Source organism: Lichenostomus cassidix, chromosome 3, assembly GCF_008360975.1.
Source record: "Lichenostomus cassidix isolate B80296 chromosome 3, HeHo_3.0, whole genome shotgun sequence".
Taxonomy (NCBI): Eukaryota; Metazoa; Chordata; class Aves; order Passeriformes; family Meliphagidae; genus Lichenostomus; species Lichenostomus cassidix.
Window position 1 is genome coordinate 22,103,237 of NC_139483.1, and position 19,772 is coordinate 22,123,008.

Consider the following 19,772-nt stretch of genomic DNA (forward strand, 5'->3'; position numbering starts at 1 on the left):
AAACTGAAGGTTTCTCACATGTAAGTAAAAGCTCTTGCTTCGCCATCAGCGAAAACTTACTGATCATCAAAGGCTCTATCCATTTCAACAGCTGCAGTTTTAATCATTTACTTTAATGCAAAAGAAGTTCCTCTTATCTTGAGTCATCACCCTCAATGAAAGGTTAATTCTGTATAACAGCACTTTGCAGCAAAAATGTCATCTAAATCAGGTCATTTTTATCTCTTTTTATTTTAACTAGGCTTCTTACTGCCCGGGGGAGGAATGACAAGTAACTTTGTGGTACCAAAGTTACATATGCCATCAAAAGCTCAGAAGTTCTATATGGAGTACCATATAGATGGAAGATTCCACACATGCCATCAAAAGCTCAGAAGTTCTATATAGAGTACCCAGTGTGGAAAATTCTAGAGGTATTTTGGAGTTCTTGGTATTTGGATATTAACCTCATTCAGTTAAGAGGCAGCACTTGGTCTTAGGTGCTGTATCACAGCCATCACACAGGAGTACAGCTCACTTCAAGAGTGACAGCAGTCCTGATCTCAGCAAAAGTGCTAATTAGAATCATTGAATTGTTTAGTTTGCAAAAGACTCTTAAGGTAATCAAATCTAACCACTGACCTAACACTGCCGAATCCATCACTACGCCATGTCCCTAAGCTCCACATCTACATGTCTTTTAAATACCTCCAGGGATGGTGACTCAAGTAGTACAGTACAGTACAGCCTACTTACATAACATTCAGGGACTGACATATTTTTTTCTAAGAAGCAACATTTTTCCTGCTGTGTTCTAGCCAAAGAGTGTCCAGAAAACCATTGTGTAGCTTAAACACTCTCAATTTCCATCCATCTAGGAAAGATATTTTATATTTACACACACACGACTTTGGCACAACTCAAACACTACTGTAGTTTACATTCTAATGTCAGCTCCTTATCACCAGTCAAAAAATTGAAGACAGTATTTAATATTACTGTGACTCACTAGCTTTGCTAGTAAATGTCCAATGTTTAATATTTTCAGAGCAACAGTCTAATCCAGATTTGAAAAGCAATTCATTGTACGAAAATGCTAGATACATTTTTAAATAATCTCTAAATCTACCACAACTGTCTCTGAAAGCACTAGCACATGGAATACTGTTATGCCTATAGCTACAGGAGATAATGTTCATTACATAACATTAGTATTCACAAAAAATTGTAGAGCAATACTTACCACTTATACATCATGATTCTCTTTACATCAGTCAAGGAGGAATTCTTCTTTATTTAATGGGTTTTTTCAAGTTTGGGGTTACATCATGTAACTCTTTTGCTGTTCATACAGAACAGAGCAGCAGAGGCTGGTTGGAAAGTGGAGTCAACTTTTCAAGTTTCTGGCTATGTTGCTTGCAAGAAAGTGATAAATCTTCTCCAGGACAAAGGAAGCAAGAACTACGTGACAGCTGACAGTAAGAATTATCCTTTGGTTGCCATGACCTTAGCTCGTTCTTCAGCACTGCATGGAAGTACTGCAATTATGTTTTGGGGATAGAATAGGAAGCCTACAGCATGTTATTTTACTCACTTATTTAAGACAGTAAAATAAATAGAAGTCTGAAGCTTTTGACCCTTCATTCCTACAAAAGCATGAATTTTACCCAATTATTTATTTGTCAGCTCTAAGATGGAAGTCTACATGAAATTTTGATTCACATAGCCTTATTTCTTTAGGAGCTAGGAAAGGAGTTTTTCTCCTTAAACTGCAAATCATAAACAACATAGATTTGCAAAGATACTAACTTGTATATTTTACACATGCTTTCTTGATTTTACCTGAGACGCTTAAAAGATCACTTCTTACTACATTTCGCTATCCACATATATAATCCACCTAAATATATGCAATTAAGAGCACACACAGACTGAAGTCACTTTATTTCCATTTTTGACCCTAAATTCATATCTGTGATGGAACAAATCTAAATCCAATAGTTACTTCCTGTCCTGTTTTATCATCTGTTCTTGGTGTTACATAAAGTGCTTATACTAAACATCACTGAGCTCTTGTATAGCATTCTTAATCCACAGATCTCAAAGTATTTTACAAAGGATGACCATTATCCTGCTTCATTTATGAAAAGAAAAAGCAGAGATCTTCGGGTGAAATTCGGATCTCACTAAATTCCCACAGTCCACAGTGCCACTGGTCAGCCAGAACAGCATCCATCTCTGCAGAAGGATTCCAGAGCCTTCCATTAAAATTGTGACCTGTGAGCTGTACTCAGCAATTCCATACACAACTCAGGCATCAATCCAGAGAGAACATGGCTTTCAATATGGTATCTTATTCAGCTTGACATTCACTAAAATGCCTCTCATCCCACATAGGCAGCACTTTTAAACAGTGTCCTTTACCCTTCTGCTTACAGCTCTAAACATACCAACACTGCCATCAGTGATGGAAATAACTGAGTCAAGTCCTGTGCTTGGGCTTTAATACTGAAATCAATGCTGCTTCAGACAGGTACGTTGGTATAAAGGTCTGATGCTGCCACTCAGGTGTCTCAAAGTATTTTCACCTCCACACAAACTCTAAAACTACCTGATCTATGGGTAACTAGGTATGAGTTATCAAACCTCCTGCTGCATTCTTTTCTCCCCTCTTTTCGATTTGTTTCTCACGTTACCTCTTTGCACCTCACTCTAAGTTAGATGTTTAAACTCACAGACTTCCTTAACTCTATAAACTCTCCTGGACTACTCAGAGAACCTAGAACCAAACACTGGAGATAAGGACTGAAAGCAGACTGTGTGCTAACAACCACACTGATTACTAGGGTATCATATCAATCTGAAACTGCCAGACATAGCTGCATGGCCATAAGACAAGCAGGATGATGTCCTAGCCAGATATCATGATGTGAGAAAACTTTGTAACTCACAGCTTCAGATTAAAGTTAAGAGGCTATTACTTTGACATGCTGTATCACAACCACCTCAAAACCACTTCTGGACCCAGGCAAGGTGAAGCAAGCTGACCCTGAACACAAAGATGACCCAAAGAGCCATGATCTTCAGGAAAGGATTCAGAACACTCCAGTCTCCACAGCACTTCAGACAATAAAGTAGCCAAGGATGAGAAAGGCATGCAAGCTTCCCTGCCCATGGGGATGAAGAGAACCGTTCTGTATTCTACGGTGCTAACCCAGATAGGTTACTCTGAGGAGCTGTTCCTAGAATCCCATATGTTATGTGAACTACCTCCTGCCTGAACCGGTGCTTTCAGGAAGAAAAGGCACAAAAGTAGAGGAGGTTGTATAACAGACCGCATCTTTTGGGATGCACATTTCCAAAACGGGACCACCTTCCAAAAAAACACACGGAGTCCCACGACATTCCCCAGAACATCCGCCGTGCAGAGAAGACGTTCCAGAGAGAGCAAAGTGCCATCCCCGTCCAAGCACAGCGGGGCAGCGGGGCAGCGGGGCAGCGCAGCCCGGGGGTGCTGCCAGCAGCAGCTCCAGCCGTTCCAGCCGCTCCAGGCGCACAGCTCCGCTCCGCAGCGCGCCGCCGGGCCAGCCAGCGGGCGGGGCAGCAGCGCCCCCCGGCGGCACCGCCACAGCGCGGCCGGAGCCCTGCGGGAGCTCTGCCGGAGCCCTGCCGCTCCCGCCCGGGACGTGAAGCTGCTCCCGCCGCTTCCCCAGGGCCCGGAGCAGCCGCCAGGCAGAGAGGGAAAAGCCGGCGGCACGGAAGGATTGACTTTCCCCCGCAGGCGGCAGAGAACACAGGGCGGGAGGATCGTCACACGGTCCTTTCTCGGCGGGAGGATGGACGGCAACCTCTGTCGCCGGCCCTGCCGCGGCTCTAAGATTTAGTCTGAGGCGTGTGCCGGCTGCGATGTCATTTACTGGGCTGCATACAACTAATTTACCAGCATCTGGGATAGAAAAGAGTACTCTTTTCATCTTGATTTTTTCCTGGCTCTGCTCTACGTCTTAACAATTCCACTACGAAGAGCATGTGGGTTTCTGAAACCCATCTAAAACAGAACAACTTTGAGACGGAAGTTTATACCAGACTCATCCTCCTATTTAGAAGGTGTAATCATGTCTCTTAGCATGCTAAAGTACAAATATGGACCACATGTTGAAGGAAAAAAAAAAGACAACATTAAAAAGAAAAAAGACAACATTAAGCTGGTAAAAGACAAAAGAAACAAAAAATCAAAAATCAAAAAGCAAACAAAATTAAGCACATTTCTGTAAACTTCTACTCGAGGTCCTAAGAAACTTGATACAGGTTTAGCTTTAACTAGAAGTGCTTGGTGGAAGTTAAAGTAATACATAAAAAATATTTCTTATGTAACCAAGATTTTTTTATATATTCACTTTTGTGACTCTGAAATACAGACTGCTTCATCTATAAAAGATGCAAAGTCCCTCAGACTGAAATCACGTGTGCACTACAGCTAAATTCTGGCACTTACAGTCAAGGACAAAAAGTTCCTGTGACATAACTTCCTGTACTATACAAAGAATGAATTCAGAATCCTTAAAATCACAGGTGGTTCAAGACTGCTGGGTACACACCTTCTTCCAATACAGTGAAACACAGCCTTTGATGCAGCTCTGTTAAAATACTCGGTAAAATTATTTAAAAGTAGCATGAACTGAATCTTTAAATACGTCACATTTCACAGTGTATTTCTTACTCACGGATAGTAACTCAAACACCCTGCAACAAAAATAACAAACTGTTTTAATTCACAGTTGCAACACATAAACATGATGAGATCTGTACATTGTTAATCCCAACTTCCCCACTCCAACAGTTTAAGTTAAATGTCACATTTACATAACATTTACATAAAGATTCAGTTTTGTTTATACAAACCCCAGCCTTATTTTTGCAACATGTTTGATGCTAATTCATAATGTAAGAACAGATTGTTTGCTCTTTTAAAAAAATAAAAGGTTTCATTCTGAGAAGGTGTTTCAGAGACCACAATTGCTCTAAAGGAATTTAGCACCCAGTCTTTATTACTGTTTCATCAAGCTTTTTAAGTTGGCTTGTTTTTAAACAAACGAGGTATTTCAGACACTGTCCCACTCTAAGACAGACGCCCCAGCTGATTTTATACATCATGGTCATTTGTACATTTTACACTTGTAGCCAACACACACACACTAAGAACAGTCACAGGGCCTCCCAGTGCAACCCAAAGGAGTTTGGTTACAGACTTTTAGCAGTGGTCATGACAGTCTGAAATTTGGAATATTTTAGAAGATTCCAAGCACTGTCCAGCTTGCTGGTTTTTATTGAGTTTTTTTGTTTTCTTTATATTAATACCACTTTGCTCTTATCACTGCTTTCAACAGGAACACATTTAGACCAGTGCTGACCCATTCGAAAATTGGAGACAACAGCAAACATTGCAAAACTCCCAGCACATCTGAAAGCAGAGCTCACAGGAGTCTGCAATGCAGCTGGATGTAACTGCAGTATTTTATAAAAAGAGCTATATTTTTCAACTTCTCTATGCAGAGGTCTCTATGGATGGATTAGCTGCTGTTCTCTTCTGTTTTAAAACTTTATTTTTGCAGAAACCCTAAGGCCCCATAACAAAAGTAAATTTAAAAGCAAGAATTCTCTAAGCTAATATCACTACCTCTCCACAGCAATGAAATAAATGCTTTAACCTTAAAAAGACGTTTAATTAGACACTAAGCCAATTCAATCACATCTACTGATTATTACAATTGCGTTTATTAACCAACAGGACTACAAATTTAGGTTTAATATATGCTAACAATCACAAAATTTCATATACATCTCTACAAAAGCTGTCTCAAGCACATCACACCTACATCACAAGATTGCCAAAGATGGCAAGAATCACCCTTTGTTCTTCTTAGCTCCTTGGCTAAGGAGACATTATTCCAGCGGGCTTTCTTCTCCAAAGGGATGTTTTTGTAAGGTACTCTGGAAAGCACCCATTTCCATGTTAGTCCGCTCCAGAACCTTGGATCATAGCTGGACACTCTTGACTGAAGACACTGTTTCTCCTATATCCACTGGCTTTATCTGCACTGCTCCAGAGAAGTACAGAGATCCAAAGAATTCAAGACTAGTGAATACTTACTAGAGTCTTATACCCTCCTAGTCTCCTTGCTTTTTTTAAAGGCTAGGGATTGGAGGCAGAAATGACCCAAAGGAGAATGCAAGCACAGCAGTTACACATATTCTACACACAGTGGTCCTACTTGCACATGACAAACAAATTACCAGCATCACTGGATCCTTCCCCAGGAAGCCTACCAGTAGATTTAAGTGGAATGATGCAGTGCATCACTTTCCTCTTTGGCAGTTTTTACTGTCCACGTTACTTTGATTACAGATAGATAAAAATTGTTTTCCTTCATCCAGACACATTTCTGCTTAATCAATACAGCACTTTTGTGCCAGCACTGATCCAAGTGAGAAAAATGAGATAGGTACATAAAATTCTCATAGACATACCACAGGTTGCACTAAAGAAAAGAGTGTTTAGTCAGCGGGTCTCCCATAGACAGAGGGTACACATAAAAGTCAAATAGATCTGCTCCAACCAGTCATCCAGGCCTCTCAGGTAGAGCAGTACAAAGCTTTGGCAACACTGGTTAGGATTAACCTCATTTGGAATAGGTGTCTACCCACATACTTTTTTAATGCTGCTGGAGAAAAGTAAAATCTCATTAATACTGTGCTGCCTGGCCCAGCTACAGCACATTAGATCATCCATGGTATTTTGTGGGCAGCTACATTCCAAAGAGCAGCAGAGACTGTAGAGCAGTAGCAGTGGTATTTGGTTCCCAAGAGAGGGCCATGTGTTACACTGAACCTCACACAGAATCCTGTGTCCAGCTGTTGGAGCCAAGAATCACCACTGAGCTTACCTAGCAAGGGAGTTAGAGAACTGCTGCAGCACATGTTCATTTTCCAAGACTTGTGTGCATTGAAGAAGGGGAAGCTCAGAAGTTTGGGGGTTGTTATTGTGGAATTTTTCGGGTGTGTTTGGTTTTTTTGTTGTTTGAGATTCTGTTGGAGTTTTTTGGTTGGTTGCTTTTGTGGGGTTTTTTCAACACAAACAGTGATAAAAATATCTGCTTGGGATTTTTTTTTAAGCAGGGGCATAGATTTCTTTGGCTTGGGACAGCGTGAAGATGTGGGGTCCTATGGTATTCCACAGCAAATACAGGAGTTGAGCCAGATGATGAACAGATTTTTCCATTTCTTCTTTCATAATCATACCTTAGAACCCTAAACCCCTCCTTCACCATGGGACCACTCTGCCCTTACACAGAGGTGCCCTTTTCCAAACTAAAAATCAGTAGAGGTCACCACACTGTAGATTTTGGCCCTAGAGGTAAACTATGCCATGCTTTACCTGAAAAAACTAAAAAAGAGGGTGATTTTCAAGTTTTGTATTCAGAGTACCTTTGCACCCAGGACTGAGCTAACATAAATAACCTGCAACTCTAAACAACCTAAAGTAATTGCAAACCATGGGGTGAGCTGAGAGCACTGCTAACAGATGGATGTCTTTCGGAGACACCAGGGGTGCATGGTCCTGCAGCTCTCTTGAAAGCCAGATCTGTACTGAAATGAGTATGATTCACACTTTTTCAAAGGCACAGCAGTGCTGAAAGCGTAGAGATTTTTCAAAAGAATCATGCCTGCAGGAACTGTCATTCTTCCCCACTGCCCTCATCAGTGCTGTCCTAAAGGAAGCACTGCTTGGCATCAGGACAGTAAATATTCCCACAAGTTCACAATTTTATTTCATCCAATGCCCTATTCTCAGCAGTGGAAGAAATGCCAGAATAAAATAGCTTCAGTGAACAGAGAGCAACAGGCAGCCTCTCTCACTCTTTCCCCTCTAAACTGCTATACCAAAGGCTATTTATATAAATTTTTAACTCTGAAAATACACCTATTGCTCCATTCTGAGAATGCTCTGATTTAGGAGAAAAAGGGCTGTTTTTCCTGCAGTCACGTTGGAAAACTATTACTACATTTGTATAGTACTCATGGCATTTAAATACGTGATTAATCATTTTGGCAATCCTAAAAGTAGTAACAAGTAGATTCTGGTATATCATTGTGTGAAAACAGTGGGCAAATGACCTTCCAAGTATGTTTTTGATTAGTACTATCAAACCCGTTTTCATCAGAAAAGTACTAATCTTTCCCCAGTGAGTTTCCAGGATCCCTGCTTCAAGTATGATGGTATAGCTAACAAAGGTTCAAAACCCAGACCCCACACACTCAATTGCGCTTTGCACACATTGCAATTTCACAAATATGAGTTCGATGACACCACCTGATTTCAGAATGCAAGCAGTGATTAAAAATCTAGTCCCAGAATCCAGTTCAGTCCAAGCCAGCAAACAACACACTATTAGCCATCACAGTGTACTATGTACTTATCCACAGTACATTTGAAAACATAGGATTTTTAAACTTTTCCAAGCTATCTTAAAAACAGTATCAGAAGCACACCTCAAGACACAGACAGATAGGTTGACAGAAATTATTTTCTATTTACTTTTTACTAAGAACACAGGAAAACTGTATAGTTGTAATTCTCTGGAATACTTCGTGTAATGCTTCCCTTGGTGAAGCCACTGACTCTGTATGCCAGGCCAGTACATACAGCCCTGGTTCCTGCAATCAGCATTTAATTAGGCAGATTGTCCTTTTAGCAGAGACTATTTTTAGTTTTGTTGGCCCCACATTTTATATTTGCAAGTGTCCCATTGGGTTCCCTGTTCTGTGGCAGGGTGGCATCGTTAGATTTAAAACAATAAAATCTCTTGTGCATTTCAAATCCCAGTTCATAGACCTTCAATGCCTCCTACAACTCAGGTTTGTTTGGGTTCAGGTTTTTCTTTCCTACTGTTTGCATTTCACATGGAAATGAAAACTGTGAAGAGGACTATGCATGACAGATACTTTATGAACACAGGCGATGAACTGCAAGTTCTCAGGAGCAAAGACTGTCTAGGCAAAACAGGCAGTTACTTTCTAAAATTCACAAGGCAGACCAACAGAAGAGATTAACACCAAGTCTGTTTCCTGCTCCAAAGTCACCTACTAGAAGGATTTGTGTTTTTTTAAGTTAAGGAAACACCAAGCAAAACTCATTCTGGCACAACAGAAGGAAAAATTATTTCCTCCTTAGCAGCACAGTTACAGAGAAAGCAGATGATGGTTCTCCAAGTAGTTAACAGAGGAAGGTAACAGACAGAAAATGTCTAAGCTAAGGTTAGGAGAGGAACTGCACAGGGCACAGCTGGCTTTCAAAAAATGATATGTTAGTCAAAGATGACCTTCAACTCATTCCAATTCCATGGCTGTTTGCAGTCCAGGATCACACAAACATACAACTCAAATACTGCATCTCCTTGGGATGTAAAGTGATGCTGAGAAAATAATACCTTATTACATCATTTGTATGAAGCAAATGAAAATATTTTATAACAGAAGCATTATGAGGGGCTCAAACTTATACATAAATGCTTGCCATGATTCTACTCTTGGTTAAATAGTTGTACACATCCCCAGGAGCCCTTCTTGGGCACTGCATTTCCTTTACAAAACAGCATATTTTATAACATGTCTTAATAAGATGATTTCAATTTCTCATACAATTATTTAAAAACAAAATCTGCTCATCAAAATATAGATATAACTCATTTTGTAGAACTGATACCAGAACTTATATATATTCAGTTGCCTACAAACTCTAAAACATGCTGAAATACAAATACATTCAATAATACTGACACTATGCCTTTAATGAAGAGAGCTATCTGTTGAACACTGTAATGTTACACACAAAGAAATACACAAAGTAAACCTACCATTACAAAGTCTACTGCTCAAAGGTTATGAGAAGTGGGCTGGCCTGTGCAACCTTAAAACAAACCTGATTTTCCCTGTGACCCAGGCTTGCATGATCTCATATCTGATGCCAAAAACCACTGCATTAAAGCCACAAGGACTCATGTGTGAAGGCTTAAGACAGTCTTTATGCAGGGAATATGACAAAGTAGCCTAAAATAAAGAGTTCAGCAGAAAAGACAACTTAAGGAAAGGCTGACACCACCTGATCCTTATGGTGGCACCCAAACAGCATACTCTGGCTCATACATACTGGGCTCATTCTTCCAAGGTAGAGCTCTTCACTGACAGATTGCAAAATTTCGTGGGTGAAATAACTGATAGAATCAGTTCTCTAAGTGCCCAAAGACCACAGAAAAATTCACCTTTCACAGAACACACTATGCTTCTTTGTAAAGATCACTAGATGGTAATAGGTATTTTATTAAAAATGAAGGCAAACCATGTTTTTGCTGAACACCCATGACTTTGCCTACACAAAAAAGTCAAACCAGCAAAAACCAGTTTCTCAGTGTAGAATTCAAATGCATTAACCTCCCTTTTCTTGCTGAAGTGCCCTGCTTTAATTGCTTCATTCCTACAAATATCATCAACCAAAGCACCCAAACAAAGATTCCACTTTCCCTATTCATATTCAGAACATGGTCCATTGCATGCATTGAATCAATTCATTCCTCTGTTGAGAATACAGGACTCCCCTCTACATTTTTAATTTTCTATAATATTCAAGCCTTTTTAACAAGATATGAAGGTACTAGAGTTACCACCGGAAAAGAGTTTTTAAAATCTTTTCTTCAGTACAAGAAAAATAAAGATTTTCACAGCCACTGAAATTTCCTGACTCATATTCTCCTGAAGAGGTTCCTTAGAGAGTAACATTGAGTAGATATCCAAGACAAATAGCTAAAATTTTTCAAACTAATATATAAACAGAAGACAAAAGATCTTGCCATAGAAAGTATAAAGTAGCACCGAATTCACTGAATAGCAATTTCTACTTATAACAACAGAAATGTTTGCTGGCCTTTGCTGGAATAGGGTCTGTTTCCTTTATAGTAGCTAGTAAGGGGCTGCGTTCTGGATTTGTGCTGAAAAGACAGGGATGCTTTTGTTACTGCAGAGCAGCACTTACTCACAATCAAGGTCTGTTTTACTCCTCACACCACTCCACCGAGTGGATTGGGGGTACAGAAGGGGAGGGGATGAAGGGGACAGTGGAAACAGCTGACCCCAAGGGATATCCCATGTCATACAGTATCACACTTGGTGTATCAAGGAGCCGGAAGAAGGGAAGCAGTGGGGGGATGTTCAGTGTCATGATTTGTTTGCCTTCCCAAGTCACCATGACACACGATAGAGTGAATGAATTCCTTGTTTTGCTTTGCTTGTGTGTGCGGCTCTTGCTCGCCCTTTTAAACTGTTACATCATCCCATAACTCTTCTCAGTTTTACCTTCCAATTCTCTCCCCATCCCAATGAAGGGAGTGAGCATGCATGGGGCCTGGCTGCCAGCTGAGGTTAAATCACAGCAATATGGAACTGCAATTCAAAGTAAGTATTAGCTTACCTGACCAGAAAGCGATGTAGCCCAACGTCAAAACTTCTGTAAGAAAAAAAAGATCCACCAAATTTTAGTTATTAAAAAATACTACTCTGCTGAGTATTGTAACAATAATACCAAATACGAAGTTACTAGAATTGATAAACCAAAGAGCAAAAGTATAATACACAATTTCCTTTCTGTAATGACACACAAAATCTAAGACGATCATCATAAGAAAAGATTTATGTGCATGTTAAAAAGCTCACAGATCCCTGGAGTATTTATTCAATAAAGTATTAACATCCATTATAAGCCATATAAAGAATAAATTGTGTATATACTGTTATTTGAAATAGTGTAAGCATCCTGGTCAGCAGCACATTTTCTGCCATATGCAAGTAGATCTCTGTGCAAAACTGCTGTGCAATCATTTTCCCTTTTTCTCCTCTGTACTCCACTAAAACACAAGGGACTGCTGTGAATTCTCTTCATGATAAAGAATCATCCAAAAAAACCCTTATGCCTCCTTCAGACATAGAATACACCAAAAAGCAGACCTTGCAAGTGTGTTCCACTCACCTCGGTAAGGAAATTAACTTTGAGGACTTCTGACAGTAAGTATAAGTTAGATCACATTAAATTACAAGAACCATGTCTGAAATCTTCTGCCCTAACAGCATACATTGGCAGTAGCAGTCTGTGCTTCTTCCCCTTTTCTGGTTCCTCTGCTCCTCAGATAACTCAGGAGAACCAAGCTCATGAACAATGTACTAGCAAATCCTTGACTCTACAGGAAGGTATCTGCTGATTTGAGGCATTTACCTAATATCTGAAGTATGTGCCACCTTTATGGAACTATCCATATAACCCCAGATTATGTTCATAATGGCAAAACTGGAAAATGCAAATGCCTTATTCCCAGTGCTGGACTTTCTCTGGAATGGGCTTACATTTAAGGTAGACAGAAAACATTTTAGCATATACTATGCTCTTGAGCATTCTGTTCCAAAAAACCTAATTGGTCATTTTGAGTACAATACAGTTTTATTTTGACAGTATTGCTTGCAGTGCTTTCTAATGGAAAGAGCAAGAGAAAACTTCAGATAGTTAATGGGATCCTGATAACAGCAGACAGATAATGAGCTGCAGAAATTCTAGGAGCTAACAGGGAAGGGAAGTCCACTTGTTCAGCACGTAGAGAGGAAAAGTGAATTTTTCACAGAAAAGCTGCCTTGCAACAGAAAAACATTCTGCCAGGAACATGTACCCAGTCATCATTAAATCTGTATTTTTCACATGCCTTTCCTGAAATCATTCCCCCTTTTCTATTATTGTTATATTGTTGTGCAATTAAACTGCATGAAGTTCATCAGTTATCTCTGTGCCTGGATATATACTGTATTTTGGCTCCCTCTCTTAACTAAAATATTCTGTATTGTACAGACAGTCTTCTGTATTGGAGTTGGACACAGTCTGTATTTATACCTCTGAAAACCTTTCCTTCCTAGGACCAAGCACTCAGTATGTTTATGCTGGGATGGGGAGAAGAAACCTGCACAGTTTCAGGAGAGCTGTATGCTGAACAGCCATCTTGCACATCTTCAGCCAGGCTCATCCTTTGAAGTTCTCCAAGCTACTCTCCATCGGAATGACCAAATCTGCTAATCTCTGACAGGACACACCCACTGAGCTTCTTGTGGACAGGGATGTGGAACATAAAAATATCACTGCTTTTGACACTGAACCATAAGCCAAAGGACTTGGCTTACCACAAGCATGGAAAGTGAATGGGCCTGCTAACTTGAGATGATCAGAGCTGAAGGAGATTAGGGTAGACAGAGCTGACGGAAAGTGGGTTCAGATGGGAGGGAAAACAAGACAGTTTGCTGTAGATGCCATGACATGCCATGCTTTCCCTCATTCTCCAATCTTTCCAATAGATTTAAAACATTATATATGTATATTTTTATAAAATAGGCATAAAACACTTGCTATTAGAAAAGTTTTGTAAGTTTATTTCATAGGGGTTTTAGTTATTGAATATTTTGTGGAAATTTTTTTAATAAATATTACAAATGAACATGCATAGAACTGATTTATTAGAATAAATGAAATGAAGGGAAAATTAACAGAGCCTCACTGAATATAATTCAGCATACACAGACAGGGCCCGTTATTCCTCTGATTTTGTACAGATACATTTCAACAGTCTACCCAAGATCCTGAATCCTAAACAATGTAAGCAGTTATTTAAGATATAACTACACTATAACTAACAGAATTTTGAGGTTATACAGCATCATCTGAGTGTACAGCTAGATCTTAAAGACACCTCAAGACAGTATCATTGATCAGTTCCAAAAGCAAGAATAAAAAGGCTGAACAAGTTCAAATTGTAAATGGGAGAAATGGTTACATTACTTAAGGCTATGAATATCATGTACATACACATGGAATAATGAATAGAAACACTCTGCAAGGCAAAAAACCCTGAAAGAAAGAATTACAGGAGACTGGTTTTGACCAAACACTACCATAGACACTTTTGACTATTCTTCTTGTTCATATTTAAATACTGCAGTTAAGTCAACAAATAAAGTGAAAATATAGTGAAGTAGCAATGGAAACAGATGTAACAGATGCAATTAATCCCTCCATTCTCAGATGAAAATGTTAAAAAGGGCTAAAGAGGGTTTGTATAGCAGCATTAAAACAGTGACTTAGGGGTGAAATAAGCAACTTCATTACATGAAAAAAGAACAAATAATCAAACTGTATTTGCATTAAAAAGTCCATAGTGGTCCCTTCAATATCAGAGGACTCCAGCCATCAGGCATGGCAGTGTCCCCCACAATCAACACAGAGTTACACCTGCCACATGGACACTGACAGGATTACCTCCTGCCTATAAAATACACCCATATTTACTTGATAGTACAACAAAGTTTATAATCAACTCAACACAGGTTGTTAAATCCTGAAGTTCCCTGCAAAATATAGGATTTAGCTGGTAGTTTTTGCAATTTAGGGTGCTTCAGTTACATATGTTTCACAAATGCCTCAGTTGCATAAGTTTCAGAAATCCTATAATAAGCACAATTTTTCAAAATAAACATTTAAAATAGCAAAAGAAAGGATATCCACAGCAATATGAGTAATAAATTGTTTACCAGTTAAAACCTCTATACTGTTCAAATGTCAATAGCCATATAGTATTTCAGATTTTGGAGAATAAGTAAAATCTAGTTTCTCAAAATAGTAATGGTCTTTGAACAGAGCAAAATCTTAATGAGTCAAAGGAATAATAAAGGGGAGAGATATTAAACCTCAATTTCACAATCATGTTACACAGAGCAGACAGTTTGATAGCTATTTTCTTTATCAAAGCAACCCTAATTCCACTCCTCTGAAGGAGAGTTTTGAATCAAAGTTCTGTTCACAACTTTCATGCTTTTGTTTAGCATGGAAGCTCTAGATTGCTAAAATTCAACAAAACATCATACACACAATCCTTCATAATCAAACTTGTCTTTTCACACTACATCAACTACAGACTGGTGACTAATAATATACATGCACTAAAGTAATAAAGTCCTTTTCCAAAACACAATCTTTGAAAATGTACTTGCAGGAGAAAGATGTATGATTGCAGGCACAGCTTTCAAAATTATTTCAGACATGCAGTTCCTGCTCTGAAAGCTAAATGCATAATGCAACAACCTGTCTTCAAATTTTCATTTAGAACAAGGATGACGGGAGGAAAATGTAAAAACTGTAAGCACATGGCATCCAACGGATTGTTTATAGTCCCACTTTACACAAAGCTGCACCTTCCTTTAACTGAGGTCTAAATGCTGGTTCCTCAACAGAGGAATTGTGTCAGCCTTTAGTACACAGCTTTTATAGTCAACCAAGTTATGCCAGCCTATGGTATTTAAGGACTTTACTCCACAGGTGCCTAGATGAAAACTGCTACTCATTAGCTGTGTTAAGGACTACAACTCACAATCCCAGTATGATGGATAAAGGACCCTGATCTTACAAGGTCTGATTGTGAGATGTCATTCCCAATGATTTACAATGTATAAAAAAATGTAAGAACTGACCACATGCCAATATCATAAGAATCAATCTAAAGTCAAGACAGCTACTAGAGTCATATTTTCTGAAAGTAATTGCAATAATCTGAATTGTCCAACCCTGATTTTGTACCAGTACAGCTTTGTTTTCTGTCAGTTCCTCCCCAGGACTGCTGGGCTGCACACTATTCTTGAAATTAAGGTACAGCAAATCATGCAATGTGCAGCATAAACTGGGAAGCATTTGGCTTAACCATGCACTTCAGAAAGATGCTCACTGCAAGCAGTAAGTACATCACCACTCAAAGTCAGCCAGTGGCCTGGTTCTTACTTGGGGCCCTACCTTCAGGGGAGTAGACTTACATAGATAGTTTACCATTTGTAAAAAAAATAAAATAAAATTTAAAAAAATTAGTAACACAGATGGAGACAGCAAATGTGACACTGTGTACCCTGAGACTGCATTGCATTGTAGACAGAAATATCCCAGACACCTTAAAAACAGTCATGTTGCCACTGAACATAAACACTTCTGAATGCAGAAAGGAATGGTGAAATTTCTATAAGCAGGACAGGACTTTGATGGAGCAAACAATATAATTGCACTTAAATCTCTTCAAATCAGCCTGGTTGCCCTTTATGGCAGTGATGAAATCCAACAAGTGGATTACTTATTACAGTTTCAGTATTCTGGGTATTCAACATATCATAAAAAAAGCACTATAGGTGCTGCAATATTTCAACAATGGTTCTTGGCCCTTCCTTTTAAAACATGGCTAAACTCGACACTAGAAAGTCAAACTCATTCCCATAGCCTCAGAGTAGCCTGCCCTATTTAACTGCAGAAGTGTTTGCAGGACTAGTAGTTCCATTTTGACATACTTCCATACTTTATTTGCAAAGCAAGAACTGTCTTTGTAAATAAATGTGACATTTAGCCAGTGAGCTGCAGACCAAGAGTCTCCCACACCAAAATATTTTGCACTGGAGACAAAGGAGTCATTGAATGACACCTGCTTCCACTGACACAAAATCAAGTTCCTTCATCGTCCCTCCTTCTCAAGCGATGTCTTACAGAAGGGATGCCCAAAAGACTGTAAAAAGAACTCCCCTTTTTCCCCAGAACTATTTTTCTGGGTTCTCCTATATCTGCTCATGGGTTTTTTTCCAATTTGCCTGTGGCAGCCTCCCCAGCAGGCAATCCCTTAAAGATGAATGCTTCCAAATTTCAAGTAATTACAAGTGTGCAATGGGAATCTGAAACAATTTTAGAGTCTTGTCTGAAGAGTTAGATTACTAACAAGAAAGCAGATAGCAAAGTCTATATGCAGGTTTTGTAAGCACTATTATTTAATGTCTCAATAAGCTATAAAACTTTGCTAAAGCAAATCCCCTGGAAGAGGGTACAGCCTACCAAACAGAATAAGTATTTTTCAAGCAGTGACTGCTACCAATTGATTCACCATCATCTTCATTATTAAATAAACATCTGGGAAAGCCATCTATATTTTTAAAAGACACTTTTGCCTGTCCATAGCTTGCATTGATTCAGTTTTCTGCAAGTTTGCTATGAAGGTGTAGGTTTCAGGAAACGCTTGTCTCTTCAGTGACAATCAGCCCAATCCTTCTAAATAACATAACTGCCTTCATACATGAACACGCTATTTAGAAAGCTGATGCACGAGTGCAAATAGAAAAACAACAATTAAATTGTCACAGAAGATTTCGCAGTAGAGATAAATACAGTAAACAAACTGAAAATATTCACCTAAACAGTGACTCTTGTGTAGTTATTAGTTTTTATAATGAAGACTGAGAGATGCCTGATGAAAAATGCAACCCAGTCCAATATCTGTTACCTAAACCATAGAATAGACTTTTGGACACCTTGCCTTTAAAGTCACATTTTAACATTTTTCTGGGGACTCTCTTGCCACATACAAGGATGCTCTTGGAGCTCTCATTTTGAGATCAGCCTTTCAATTTGTGCAAGACACTTGGTGAATTCCACCCACATACAGATTTTTAGTCTGCCCACTGATATGGTAGTGGAATTGGGAACAAATGCATATATGGAGCGCTTTTGGCATTCCTATCATTTGGCAAATCCTATCATTTCCTATGCATATCCATACTTACCATGCAATACAGAAAAAAAAATCATAGTTCAATCTAATGATAAAATTCCTGTTTCACTGAATTCAATGTTCTTTTAAACATCACAATCTTAAGAACTTGCTAAGCCTAGGTCTCAGTCTTCAATGAACCCTCTCCTTTGTTTGCAAGCTTTGACTTTAACCATATGCAACACAGTTTGCCTTTATTTCAATGTAAAAATGGAGCTAGAGTAAAAAATAAAAATCTACGCTATTTGAAAGAAAAAATACTAAGACTGTCAAATGCTTTCATATAATATCTTTGACAAACAACTTCTTGATACAGCAATAATAAGCAGGACTTGTATATACATGAAGATATCTTTATCATTCTCTGACACTTGCTTAAGGACAAACTGGAATTTTAACACTTCATACTTGGATGAAACACTTTGAATCTCTGTTCTGTTTCTTCTTGGAATGATTCAGTAGTACACCAACTTTGCCTTTTGGTTTCCTGCATTATTAGAATAACTAAAGCTGTCCCTGTGTTCTGCCTGTGCTGGATACCTCCGTACAGAGGTTCCTGCTCAGTGCTGTTAGTGCTCTGCAGCACCAATATGTCCAATACACAAACATTCACCTTAATTCACAGAAAGAGTCCTCTGAAAATGTGTGCTCGCTTTAAGGCGAAGACCTAAACATTTTACCTGGCAAGTATTTTCTGCATAACATCACAGGGGAACCTAGCACTTCCTATACTCATGAGAAAGGTAGCAATCCAGAGTGAAATCCTGACCCAAACAGGATCAGCACAAAACCCTCACTGAATTTCAAAGGAAGCAGAAATATACCTGTACTGACTCTTGACAGTCTGTATAATGCAGGATACAGTCCAACTTTGGTGTGCATTTTGTTAGACACAGTTTCACCTCCAAGTAGAAACTATTAGTAAGTCTCAAAGCTTCATCTGCACAGTTTCAGTTATTAGCTGGGAACTCAGGCAGGAGACCTGCATAGTAAAAATAAGTTACAATGAGACAGCCTCAAGGAGATAGCTCTTTTGAGGACCACAGAAAAATATTTCACAATGTTAGTGGCCTCCAGCCAACAAATTGTATCCACAACCTAACGCTATTTGTTTTATTTCAGTTTAAAAGCAGAACTTGTATTATATCAGAAAGCCTAAAGAAAGTTTTAATAATTCTAGGCAGCAACTCCTCCTCAACCCTGTAATCTTCTGGCCAGAAGGAGAAGCAGAACTTTCAGCAGGCATCAGCCAGTGCCACGGTTTATGGAAAATTGCATACAAGTCTGCCTACTTGGGAGGCTTTAAAATAAAAGATAGGTTTTGTTTCTCACTTATCCAATCAAACTGGATCTTCATGATACAGCTCAGCAGGCACTTTTTTAAAAAGAGAAGTCTCATTTGTATTCTGTTAATCTCTCCTACAACCCTTCAGAAGAAATATTACTTTAATTTTATACCTTCCCCAATTCTTCAAAAGCCTGTGGTAGCTCATGGAGAGGGGATGAAACCTAATGCCCATTAGTGGCAAACTCCCATAGGGAAAGTTCTCCCTCAGTCTTTGTCACGTAAGACTCCTGCACTGCAGCGTGATTGTCCAATTACTGTGAGATCTCTAGCCTTACTGCAAACAGAGCAAACAACTTTATTAACAGCCATTACTCATTTTCTGCAGTAGTTGTGAGCAGGCAGTGCTGCTTGCCAAATGTGAGCAGCAGTAATAGCTTGTATCTACGCAGAGCTCATCCAATACACTGAAGAATGGGCTTCACAGATGAAGAACAGTAGGTGGGCTTAGCCTGATTGTTAAAAATCCCAGCAATTTCAAATTACAGTAACAAATGCAGTCATTACACAAATAAATTCTCAATAATTATGTAATTTAGACCCAAAAAGAATTAGGGTGCCTCATTACTACACCTCTTTTTACACTCCAAAAAAACAGATTTTTTTTCTCTATTGAAGAGATTCAAGGAGCCTTTCAAAGCTTTAATATAACCAGCAAATTGAACTGTACAGTAGATAACAGCAGCACGCGCTAATTCAGCTGACATCAAAAGCAGTTAAATCTTTTTTCTCCATCAGTGAGAGAA

At 39.0% G+C, this 19,772-nt stretch overlaps 1 protein-coding gene across 7 annotated transcripts in view; it reads right to left on the reverse strand.

Moving 5' to 3' along the window:
- The window catches only part of HHAT (hedgehog acyltransferase), a 124,655-nt gene that overhangs the window by 41,232 nt on the left and 63,651 nt on the right, over window positions 1-19,772 (reverse strand). For 6 of the 7 annotated variants that reach the window (XR_014850725.1, XM_085054903.1, XM_085054904.1 and 3 more), the window contains exon 8: window positions 11,501-11,536. Coding sequence is in view for 6 of the 7 variants with exons in the window: in XM_085054903.1 (XP_084911029.1) it covers window positions 11,501-11,536 (36 nt within the window). In the remaining variant the exon portion in view is untranslated. Of the gene's footprint in view, window positions 1-4,258; window positions 4,723-11,500; window positions 11,537-19,772 lie in introns of those variants that run through there. The other variant, XM_085054907.1, reaches the window with a different exon arrangement.